This window comes from Populus alba, chromosome 16, assembly GCF_005239225.2.
Source record: "Populus alba chromosome 16, ASM523922v2, whole genome shotgun sequence".
NCBI lineage: Eukaryota > Viridiplantae > Streptophyta > Magnoliopsida > Malpighiales > Salicaceae > Populus > Populus alba.
Window position 1 is genome coordinate 76,818 of NC_133299.1, and position 12,710 is coordinate 89,527.

General features: G+C 36.8%; 2 protein-coding genes across 8 annotated transcripts; both read right to left on the minus strand.

Moving 5' to 3' along the window:
* Nucleotides 1-1,365: 1,365 nt before the first annotated feature.
* On the minus strand, nucleotides 1,366-4,056 carry LOC118036617 (APO protein 1, chloroplastic). 7 transcript variants are annotated; one of them, XM_073405272.1, is made up of 5 exons: nucleotides 3,862-4,056; nucleotides 3,441-3,524; nucleotides 3,121-3,146; nucleotides 2,430-2,803; nucleotides 1,366-2,324 (listed from the first exon to the last, which is right to left on the minus strand). In XM_073405272.1, the coding sequence occupies exons 2-5, from the start codon at nucleotides 3,493-3,495 to the stop codon at nucleotides 1,490-1,492; spliced, it is 1,290 nt and encodes a 429-aa protein (XP_073261373.1). In that variant the 5' UTR covers nucleotides 3,496-3,524; nucleotides 3,862-4,056; the 3' UTR covers nucleotides 1,366-1,489. The 7 variants fall into 7 exon arrangements, with proteins under 7 accessions (XP_073261373.1, XP_034898264.1, XP_034898263.1 ...); XM_035042373.2 differs by having other exon boundaries at nucleotides 2,430-2,797; nucleotides 3,741-4,055; XM_035042372.2 differs by having other exon boundaries at nucleotides 3,741-4,055.
* Nucleotides 4,057-6,769: 2,713 nt separating this feature from the next.
* LOC118036627 (cell wall / vacuolar inhibitor of fructosidase 2) lies at nucleotides 6,770-7,671 on the minus strand. Its single transcript, XM_035042384.2, has one exon. The coding sequence runs from the start codon at nucleotides 7,459-7,461 to the stop codon at nucleotides 6,901-6,903; it is 561 nt and encodes a 186-aa protein (XP_034898275.1). The 5' UTR covers nucleotides 7,462-7,671; the 3' UTR covers nucleotides 6,770-6,900.
* Nucleotides 7,672-12,710: the final 5,039 nt, after the last annotated feature.

Sequence of the window (12,710 nt, forward strand, 5' to 3'; positions counted from 1 at the left end):
TTGTTATAATTGAAGAAAAACTAAATGATTGTCTGCTCCATGTTGTGCCAAGCTTTTGAGCAAATTACTTACAATATTATAGATCAAAACAGTTTCCCACAAGCTGGAAAAGGATACATGCACTAAAAGTTAACCACCGACTGTATTGAGAAGTAGGGGAGGGGGGGATCTCCCTTTAGTGACTGATATGTAATTGGGGGAGGCTTTCAAATGATCTGACCATGAAAAGAAGTAAAAGATGAAAGGTTCATGGTGTCTTCACCAGCCTAGCTAACCTAGCCTACAAAGCACAAAAATGGTTTGATTTTGGTCATGCATTTGACCTAGTCAAATGGGTGGTCATATTCAGACTTTGAACTATGAGCTAGTTGCACGGCAATGTCTTTTGTTATTTCCCATTTGTTTGAATCAAAGATTCTATTCAGCAGTTAAATATATTTAATTGGTGCTCTGTGGCATCTTCTAATAATCTGGGCCTACCTCCCTCCCTTTGTTTCTCAAACATGTTCCTCAAAAACTGTAATGGGATGTCCTAATAATCATAAAGCCTTGTGACCACTGACCACAACTTACCATCACTGTTGAAAACCTTAAAGGTTAAAACTGTATGCAGAACCTAGGTGGCTCGATTCTTGATTTCAATGTTCAAAAAGATTTGTGCCTCCTTGTGATCTTAGGGAAAAAAAGATTATCATGCTTCTTCTTCTTCTTCTTCTTCTTCTTCTTTTCGAACGCATTTGAGAGAGGAGATGGATTAAAATCGTGTCCTGTTATTTACACCGAATTGGATTTAAAATCATGACATTGTCGTTTATTGTCTCATCTATTCCAATATTTTGAAGATGATTGAGCCATGCATCACCACCTTCCACCTCCATCTATTTTTTAAAAAAGAAAAAGAAAAGCACTAGAAGAAGAATAAAGAAAAAGGGAAAACCTTGAATTAGAGACACTAATAATCCATCAGACTACAAGCCCTCTTGATTATTGAGTCTCCAAAACACTAGAAGTTCCCCGTAAGAGAACCAAAAATCTTGGCTTGACCTTTAAGAACTTCATTCACCATGATTTGTCTTTTAGGAGTTTCAAAGCCTTCGACAAGGCTAAGTATTATTGCATCTTCATTATACTCTCTCATAGAAAGCATGAAAATTTAACTTGGAGAAATACTCGTTATAGCAATATGAACTACAAAGAGATATTTTTCTTTAATTTTAATGCATTCCTTTTCTTATTTCTTTTCCTTCTATTCGGAACAAAATAGCTATAATTTCGTTAGACCAAAAGTAAATGGCATCTTTAATATTCAGACATTTAAATTCATGCATACAAATTAATACGAAACCGATGCTTCCCTAGACAAACTATCCATGAAGTATTCTAATTGCATTTTATTTTGCAAGTCATGCCAAGAAAATTGATCTAACAAATATACAAGCTTGGGGTATTGTTCTGCATAAAAATGGACACTTTAACATCAGGGCTCCTATCATGCAACTAATTTCGCCTCGTCGCTTTCAGGAACTATAATATCAAGCCTCATCATGGGCTTGTATCGGTCTGGGACTTGTGCACCTGCTTGCATGCACACCTCAACCACAGCTGGAGCCTTGCCATAAAACCTCTTCAGTGCACTCCTCAATGGAGGCCCTCTTGGATCTCTAACATGCCACACACAATTCGGAGGGAAAACTTCGTCAACAATTGCATCTTGCCAGCCATGCTTTCCATCCCTCCATTGATGCTTGAATGCGCCACAAAATTTAGCATTGTGACCCCAAGGTCCCACGTGAACCTCAGAGCAATACCCACATGCCTTCACCGTGTATTTCTTCATTAACTTCATCACACCTGATCTGACAAAATCATATGCATCCATAGTCTCCTGTGCTATCCTTGGTATATCTTCTGATAGAGGAGGTGGAAATCGTTCATTGGCCCTGTAAGTATCAAAATCCACGGGAGTAGATGGATTTCCCAGACGCCAAGGCTTAGGCTCCTCAAGGAATCCACCTCTATCGATCACTTTCTTTCCGATCATTCTGATTGGTTTCATTCTTCTGCGTGAAGGATACTCTGGTATGTCCACACCAGCTTGGATGCAGAGTTCTACAACAGCTGGAATCCTGTCATACTCAAACCGAGTTTCGTGCTTGATTCGCCTACCAAAAGGGTCATAGAGATGGTAAGACTCAATAGGTACAAGTATGTCATCGATTGAACCCCTGACCCATGAATGGAGGCTGTGACGGTCCCTACTGGTTGGACCTAGACAGTCCTTAATTTGGTGACCTTCCAGGGCCACGTGAACTTCTGAGCATTCGCTGCAAAGAAGTTATAACATGTTAATAGTGTTTGTGATCCTAAATCTACTTCTCTTGAATTAACCATTTGAAAATCACATCACGAGAACTGCAAATACAATTTACCTGCAACCATATACAGGAATAGTGTGCAAGAGCTGTGCAACACCTTTAATCAAAACTTTCCAGGCATCCAGTACCTCATATGCAAGAGGAATCAGGTCTGGGACAAGTAGGCCATTTTTCGGCGGTTCAAGGGGCTTTTCAATGCCCATTTGTGCAAGTTTTTTATCCTCCCTGGCAGCCTTCTGGATCTTCTTGAATGGAATAGGAAAGGGTTTCTTTTTTTTCTTAGGCAGTATGGGTGGAAAATCCACATTTTGAGGAATTGGTTTTTCTTTCCTGATGGAGGGATTTTGTCTGGGTCTCTGGCTGGCACAGAAGATAGTCTCAGAAATTGTCAGCTCCCTTTTCTTAAGCCTTTCAAGGCCAAACTGCAACTACAAAGAAACAGAAGGGTCAATGGAAACTTGTTCACATAGAATGCTGCTAGCAACAAAACTCAAACTGAAATTCATAAAAAGAGTATTAACATCAACAAAAAATTTTCTTAGGATTGGCACCCAAGAATCCTCGAGTTACCATAGTTGAAAGGGGGTCTAACAAGTGCTCATAAGGAGCGGAATTTAGTGGTGAATTTTGTAGATTCACAAGAAAAGATAAAAGACATGAAAAAAAATAGCTATTGATTAGATTATAAAACCTTCAACCTAAGATTATCTGAGCTTGGAGCTGAAATTTGAGGTGTTTTACGCACCATGGCACACACACACGGGCAAATACCTGTGAAGTGCAAAGCCAAATAAATGGTTGTTAACATTAGGAGATACAAAATGTTCTTTAGCACTTGTCCATGATTATATTTAAGTGGAAATCATAGTAGCTGATAAACTTGCATATGGGATTCTAATAAATAAATCTGGTCACATTTTACAATCATGTTTGCAGCAATTAGAGGCATTAATTGTCCTCAACCCTCAATTATATATAATTAAAAAAATAAAACTTTACTAGAAGCTAAGCTGAAGATATATAAAAGAAAATATAGTAAAAGAGAACGAGGGATGAGAGTCCGACCCTTGTAAGATGGATTCCATGAAGAAGGAGATACGGTTGGCATGTGGTGGAGCATATTTATTAGTTATCTTTGCCTCCTTGCAGCTGAAAAAAAGAGTCTAATCTAGTAAGTGGCTTAGCTTATCAGACATGTGAATTAATAGTGAAACTGCAGCTGAGAGAGTCATTTCCTCAGGCACATGGTGGGCAATTTGAAGAAACCACCCATCAACGTCTTGATGAAACAAAATGAGATACTAGTTCAATTTAACAACCAAGTTTCAAATTAATCACAAAAGGGAAGGGAAGGGGAGAGAATACCTGTTGTTGTCTTGAAATTTATGAAAGCCCTCTTCAACTACTAGTAGGCCGGAAGCTGCTAAGGTAAAGAAGGTGGTATAATGAACTACTCCATGTACTATGCAGGCAACTTGATAGTTACCTTTACTTCAGGCTTTGTCAATTCAATTCCAAGGTAAAGCGAGCTCAGCTCAGTCTGTCTCCCTACAAATCTCTCTCTCTCTCTCCCCCCTTTTCTGCAAGGAGATGAAGGTTTGCAGAGGACTTGAAGAAAGCCCAGATAAAGTAGGAAATCAATAGAGAAAATGGTTCTAAGCCCAGCAAGGATCCAAACACTATGAAGCCTCAAAGAAAAACAAAAGGCTCGCCCATTCTGGGTTTTTTTTTTAATAATAATTATAAATTAGTCTGTGTAGTTTTCCAAAATAAATTAAATAGTCTTTGTGATTTTAAGAGTAACTAATTAATCCTTTAACCAAAATTGACTATTATTAATTTAATATTTCTTTATTCATCAATTTTTTTCACGTTGTATGTTTCTTTTTTTCCCTTTTACATTTCTTAAGAAAGGTGAAATAAAAAAAATATGAACAAGCGAAAAGGATCGAGTTGTAAATAAAATAAAAAAACATAGGAACTGTATTGTAATTTATTTTGATAACAACTATGATGTTATGTAGGAGTAATGCGCTGCTTGCATTTCCGCTTTTCTCCATGTAATATGATTGAAGAATGAGAGAGCAGTCCTTGTTTAGATTTAGCGGCAGAGATGGGAACAATATGCTGTTACAATCATGGGGGCTTCGTTTACGTTAATCTGGAGAGAACTTGTCTCATCCTTCCATTAATTAGAAATTGCTGATTAAACTTGGAAAATCGGTAAAGAAATGGCAACTACTCTTGCTGTGGATTTGGCAGTATCGCATTCATTCTGCAATTATCTACAACCACTCTTTTGCATCCTTGGATCGATGTACAAGACAGGAGACATGACGCTTGTGCATGTATCTGTCTTGTGTGCTTGTGCTGCCCATCTTGCCACTTGTTACTCATTTGCACCATTTCTACTGTGAGATACACCAGGGAAGGTATACACCTGCTGTTAGTAAGCAAATCGCCCTTAAAGCTTAGATGCTCGATTGTCTTCTTCCCCGAATCCGTCCATGGGTCTCTTTAACACCACTCTTGGCCGCAGCTGAGTGTTCAAGTTGAATAGCTCTGCTGGGCCCCTTGGCCTTGTTGTTGGGAAGCGTCCCCTGGCTGTTCTTGATTAATTATGTGCAACATTCAGCTTGTCTTAGAACAAACTCCATTGCATTAGATACCAAGAATCAATGTAGCTGCCTAGTAGTTATACCACTTTGAGAAGCCCAGAAGCACGCAAGCCACCGAATATGAGAAGAATTGCCGTATTAACTTGTCTAAACATCAGAAAGGCTCATTCGATTAAAAAAATAACACCACAGCTAGGGCAGTGACAGAAGGTGTGAAATGCATTCCTGATTCAATTACTAGCATATTGCCCTTCAGTGCCTAATGACGCCCCTTTTATGCGTCTTGGTTGATGAGAGTCTTCCTTCATTAATTATCGAGGCGTTCTTGTTACAGTTTTATGATGCACTACAGCCTTGTTGGATCATTCGAATGCCTCTTCTCATACTCAAAGGGGCTTCAAAAACGCCTCATCATGGAGCTGGTAAGTGTTTTCTGAAGGTGAGCCCCCTATCCTCTCATCTATGACAACAGACGAGTCGATTTCTTTCATTTTAGGCCCAACTTCTGCAGCAATGTCTCCAGCAGAATATCCTTTTGTTTTGCTCCTCTCTACCTCCAAATCATTTGAAATATTGAATATACACCAAGTAAATCAGAAATGTAAAGACCTGCTTTTAAAACTGGCTGCCTTTTTAACTGGTGAATTTGATGGTATTCTCCGCTCTCCATAGAGTTCTGCTCTGCAACCTCTTGGTTAGTGTCCTATACTATTGGTAAAAGAAATATCCCAGCAAGGAGCACATGGTCATAAAATAAACAAAATAAATCACAAATATTGATCATGATGTCCAAAAATAACTGACATAGCAAAGTCCTCACAATCAATACTCAGTTCAGATCATGTGATGAAGCTTGCAAACTCCACCAACTCTACTTTGGAAGGGAAGCAGGCAGCATGTAAGAGAGTAAAACAGGATGTGCCAACACTTCCATCTCCTTACAGGACTTTTAGGATGGAAAACTGTCTACCCTTTATCTTATCAAGAAGTTCATGAAAAGTTAATGTTGATTCAGGCGCCAAATCAAGAAGCAGAAGTCACCATTAGCATATTAAGTAAATGCTCGATACATCACGAGGTTTGCAATCAGACTTAAACTGAATGCTACAGCATTCTTCTCCATGAAAATCTTCCCATATGCAGATGAAAACTCGTTGCGATCAAAATGACGGGTTGAGCATTTAATTAGGGCGGCGCTAATGATGGCTTCTGCTTCTTTATTTGGCTTCTTACTCAGCATTCACTAGACATGATATGCCTGGGAAGATAAAGAGTTGGCAGAGCATTCTAAAATTCCTGGAAGGGGGTGAAAGAGCAGACACACTGTCCAGCAGAGTTAACTGACGCGTTGAGTTCTTCCCTGAACAAGTGGCAAGGGGGTTTTCCCCTTTGCAGCACTAGTTCATACATACAAGTTGAATAGCTATCTTGAGGTTTTCATCAGCATCGCCGTTGGCAAGCCCTCACAGCGATTGACCATTAGCAGTATTCCATATCAGATGTAATCCTACATTAAACGACTTCATCCAAAGCTTAGCAAATGAAAAGATGGTGTTTTTTTCTTCGAGCAAATTGATCCGCGAAGAGCTGTTGAATCACATGAATTGTTTTTTGTTGGGCCCACGTCTGTACATGTATGGCCTGTAGAGAATGGATTCAAAACACAAGTTGCAATTTGCAAGCCTTGTGACCCTCACCTAACTCCATCTTGTCTTATCTCTTCCATGTCTGATAACATATCTCGTCCTTCTGCTCTTGTAATGGTAAGAAAAAAAATTAAAAAAGCATCGTCCCTTGTATTTATACATCTCCACAAATTATCAGCTTGATTACTATTACTTTAATGGTAAGTCTTTCTTCAGCTCCTAATTAATTAAGACAAGATAATAAATGTGACAGAGAACGAATCACATTACAGTAAATAATTTAGCAACAACACCACAAATTTCACAAAGATGCACCAAGTCTTGGTTCCCTTTGGCTAGCGCTGTTGGTGAAGGAACTCCCTTGAAAGCAGCCTTGCAATCATTAGCACCGCTAGAGGCTTTGGCTGCCAGCCTAGCCAATTCGAAGAAGGTCTCGGAGTCCAGGTCATTGTGGGCCATTGTCAGAGCTGAAACAGCCCTTTGGTAACCGCGGCTGCACATTTGGAGACGCTGCTGCTGATCGTGGTGGCTAGAGCCATTGACCTCGATTGACCTGAGCTGATCAGATATGTAATGTTGGGTGGAGGTAGCGTTGTTGTAAGCTACCCCGACTGAAATGTAAGCCAGCGTGTACTCATCAGCTTCTGGGGTTCGCGAGTCGGAGTAGAGAGAGCGCACGCAGAATGGATAACTTGAAGTTTGTTTGCAAACCTTGTCCACTAGGGCAGTCGCTGCATCAGAGGCATGGAATATGGAGAGAAGAAGAAGGAGCAACAAGGAGATAGAGTGAAGAAGACGAGGGGGGGAGGGGCGAGACACCATTTCTTTTTCTCGTGACAATGGGATTGTGGATGAGATGAGATTACAAGCTCTCTTTCTATCAGTTATATATATGTATATATATTACCATGGCCATGGTGGTAATAGCAGGAGATGAAGAGGATTTTAGTCCACTTTTTTCTTTTTCTTTTTCTTTTTTTTTTTGTCGAGGAATGAAACGATCCGATACTATCCTGTTCAAGAAATAATTACCACCTGGAAGTTGATAGACGCAAACTAAGACCGACCAAGTGTATTGATGAAGACAAAATGCTCGCCTGATTTATTTATATTACATTAATTATCATTTAAAAATTGACTGACACAAATCAAAGCAAACACAACACAAACTCTCCCACGTATCTCCCGTGTTGATTGATTGCCATTTACTCGACTAATTGTCCGTTTATTTCGCCGCCGGTACTTTTTACTGACGATTACTTTTTAGGGAGAATTAGCTGATGAAAATAAACTTGTCTTTTTTCACTTGCAACATCATCGTAGAACTATTTCAACCACCGTCACTGTCATCTTCTCCATGGCTGAGAACGTATTTTAGATATAGAATACGTAAGTTAAACATTAAGAAATATCTTAATTGTGCAGCAAAACATATCACCTTAAATATATCTTCTCCATGGTTGAAAAGGTACTAACATATTGCCCATGTTTCATAACAGTTCAATAACAACTTTTTTATTAAATATAAAAACTATATAAAAAAAAAATTAAATATCTTGGATCTGACAACCAAGTCCAAAGCTTCTAGGCTCTGCTGAGTAGCAGGACCCAACACTGCTAAGTCCAGTTGCGACTGGACCCAATATTGATGGGTCCAATTGCCATCAAGACCCATTATTATTGGATCCTGCTGGGTAGTCGAACTCAAAGTCTTGGGTCTTGTTGGGTAGTTAGACCTAAAGTTATTAGATCTTGCTAGAGGTAGGACCCAATGCATAATTTATTTATGTATTTAGTATTATCTATAATCCAGAACTATTAAAGTGAATATTAAAGAAAATATTTTTTTAAAAGTATTGGTCCTGTTAGTAGGAGGACTCAACCCAATTAGGTCCTGCTATTAGGTGTAAACTTGGGTGTGGCTGCAAAGCTACACCTAATAAATATGGGTGTAGCTATGCAGCCAGACCTAATATCTTTAAGTTTGGCTATGAAGCTGCATCCAATATTGATGGGTCCTCCTAGAAGCAGGACCCAACTCTAATGGGTTCCGATAAGGGTAGGATCTAAATTTCTTCTTTATCGTAAAACACAGTTAATGCCTTCATTCCCCTTCACTCTCCTTGGTCAAGTGCTTAAATAAGTTCTTTAAGTTAATGATAAGAAAATGTTTGGTACTTGACTCATTTCGATTGACTTGCTTAGAAAGGTCCCACATCTCGTCGGCCAAGCTACTTCTCCTTCTTCTATCTTGTTCTTTTTGCCTAACATAAAAGGGAAGATTAGCCCCCGCCCATCTCTAAAACCCAAGTGCGTTGTGTTTATCTGCAAAAAAAGATCCAAGAGCCTTGGATTCGGTTACAATACAAAATCCAATAGTAATATTTATAATACTAATAATAATATATAACTTGTTTGGCTTAAGTTCATATTTTTTTAATCTATTAAAAAAATTATGGTTTTTCTTCCATGGTAATAATATTTTATAAAAATTTAATAATAATAATAATAATAATTTTTAATTTACCCTTCAAATCAAATCTATGGTTGTTTTTCAATATTAAATTTATTTTCCAAATTTGTTAATTACTATATTAACATTATTAATTATAATAAAAATAACAATATATTTAATATTAATAACAATATTAAACTTACCAAAAAGTAAGTGAGTTTGGCTGCAACACTAGGTCCAAGAGTCTTACATCCCTTATAAAAACTAGATACAAGAGCTTTGGGTCTGGTTGCAATCTGAACTCATTAGAGTTGGGTTAGGATGTAGGACCAAAAACCTTGGGTCCTACCACTCAACCCATAGCATTGGGTCTGGACACTTAACCCAATTGTCTTGGATTAGTTAGGGCTGTAAAATCTAAAGGACTTGGGTTTGTGCCCATGCCACTCCTAATTGTCATGAGTCTGCGCCCCTACCATTCCCAAGCCTCTTGGGTCAGACATCATTTTCCAACCCCAAGTTTTTTAGGTTAGAAAGACATGTCAAACCTATGTTAATAATAATAATAATAATAATAATAATAAACTAATAATTGATTTTACCCTTCAAATCAAATCTATGTTTTTGTCGATAATAATAAAATTTATTTTAAATTTAATAATATTAATGAATTTAATAACATTTATGATATTAATAATATTATTAAACTTGTCTAGCCTATGTTTTTATAGAAATAATATTTTAAAAAAAAAATTATAACAAAAATAATAATTATTTAAAAAAAACTTAATGGTTTGATATAAATAAATTGTTAAAACTCCTCCATTGGTCAAATATTTTTATTTTTTATAACAAATTATACATGTAGAATTTTTTAACGCATTTTGATAGTTCAAAAAATATAACAAATCAAAAATATATATTTTCATGACAACAATAGTTATCAAACCCGATTTGGAGGTTGGCCCGATCAAGGGGTCGGGTCCCGAGTTACACGGGTTGACTAGGGCCAAACCGGGAAAATTAAAAAAAAAATATTTGAGACTTTAATATTTTTTATGAAAAATTAACAAATAATCTATGTGGATATAGGTTGTACATGTTGTAAGCAATTAAGTTTAAAAAATTACCTCAAAAGATTTTTTTATCTCATATTGAAAAGATACTATCTTATTTTTTTAAGTTGAAGTATTTAAACCAAAAATATTTTTTTTTTATCTTATATTGAAAAAACATAACTTTTTTCTTGTGAACATAGAGTATATACACTAAAGGGCATTAAATCTCACATTAAAAAAACAAAATATTTTTCTAGAATTTATATAGTAAACTTTGAAATGAGTTAATAATCAATTGAAAAATAAGTAAAAAGATGGGTCTGTAGGTAGGAGAAAAAAGAATTAAAAAAAGAACTCCACCAGGTTTTTTTTCTGGTCGCCTGAGTTCCAAGTTGACCCGGTTAGTCGACCTGATTCCACCATTCCAATTGAAAGTCTAGATTTTGAATGAAATAGACCCGTCATCGTTACTGTGTTCTAGTGGCAGCAAGGCCCACCATTGCTGGCTTTTGCTGGCAACAATACCCAGCAGCAGTTGGTCTTGTTGACAGTTGGGGCTGATAGCAAGGCTCACCGCTATTGGGGCCTGTTTGGCACCCAGGCCCATTATCCTTGGATCTGGTAGCAGAGCCAGAGCCAATAAACTTGGATCTATATAAAATTTGGCCCCAACACTGCTGGGTAGCAGGACCTAGTATCAGTGGGTTATGCTTGATAGAAGGACCTAGCATCATTGGATCATACTTGGCAGAACGACCCAGGAGTGTTGACCCAAAATAATATTATATTATAGTATTTATGAATTGTTTTTTAATGGATTTTATTTTTAAAAAATTCTCTTATATAATACAAAATTATAAAGTATATTATGTGAATAAAAAAATTATTTAGAGCTCTATCAACTTTAAGATGACAATATTAGAATTATATTTTTTATGAATTCTTTTATTTTGAAAAACAATTCAAGAGGGAAAAAAAATCTTAATTTGAAGTAAAGATTATTTTATTTTTAAATGGAAAAAACAAACATGCTTTAATAAAGAAATCCAACCCAATCTCAAATGAAAAAATAAAAATAAAGTCTTGGGTCTTACTAGAGGGAGGACCCAAAGCTATTACGTTCTGGTGGCAACATGACCCAGCAACCCCTTTTGACTTACAAACAAAAAAGATAACGTCCCCCTCGGGTGCTACAGTGTCGTCCACAATGTAAACGCTCTATATCTACATTGTCGTCTACAATGCAATGAGTTTATGTACCTAACATTAATATTTATAATAGTAACAATTATATATAACTTGTTCGGCCTAATTTCATATATTAATTAATCTATTAAAAATAATTATGGTTTTACTTACATAGTAATAATATTGTTTTTCAAATCTATTAATGATAATAATAATAATAATTTTAAGTTTACCCTTCAAATCAAATCTATAGTTATTTTTCAATATCATTTTTTTTCAAATTTATTAATTAAGATATGAATAATATTAGTTATAATACAAATAATAATATTTTAAATATTAATAATAATATCCTTGCGCCCCTCATAAATGGCAAAGCCAAGAGTCTTGGGTCTGGCTGCAATCCGAACTTATTAGACCCGGGTATGGCCTCGCAACTAGACCTAAAGATTTGGGTCCAATTGCTCAACCAAACCCAAGATTGATGGGTTTGGCTCGACAGCCAGACCCAACCCTTTTTGTGGCACTTTTTGGAAGTGTTTTGGGCCTAGTTTGACAACCAAACCCCAACAGTGTTAGGTCTCGCTGTCAAGCCAAACCCAACAGCTTTTGGCAGAGAAAGCAATGCCCCCCAACCATAATTTTTTACTAAAAAAAGCTGAGGAACACCCCCATGGTGCTCAGTGTTGTTCACAATGCAATGTGTCTGTGTCCACTTCTACGTGTTTTGAAAGAGCCTGGTAGAGAGTAAACACAAGTACCTAGGTAGTCAGACTCAACCTATTTTTGAAGTGTTTTGGGTCTGGTTGAGCGAAACTAACACTATTGAGTCTTGCTGGGTAATAGGACCTAACACTATTAGCACTTTCTGGAAGTGTTTTGGGCCTAGCTTAGCAGCGAGATCCAATTATTATTGGTAGAGAAGGCAACACCTTCAGTCGCAATTCTTAATCAAAAACACAATAGAGGAACACCCTTCTCAAACGTTACAATATCGTTTATAGCGCAACCATATATATATATATAGATAGTGTCATTTACAGTGCAAAAACAATTGCAAGTCCATTGGTAATTATTTCTTGATCTCCAATACATGAATTGTAGAAATCCCACAACAGTGTAAGTTGATAGTTAATTGTCTCTTAATTCATAGTACATGTACAATACAAATCCTACAACAGTGCAAGTCCATAATTAATTGTTTCATGATCCACGATACATCTACAGTAGAAATCCCATATATTTTTGAGAGTTTTGCTAATATTAGGTATAAAATATTTTAATTCTGCAGAGCAAGACACACCAACTTTATAAGTATAGCTTAATGGGGCCCAAGCAACAAGAATTTACAAAAAAGGTGCATAAAAACA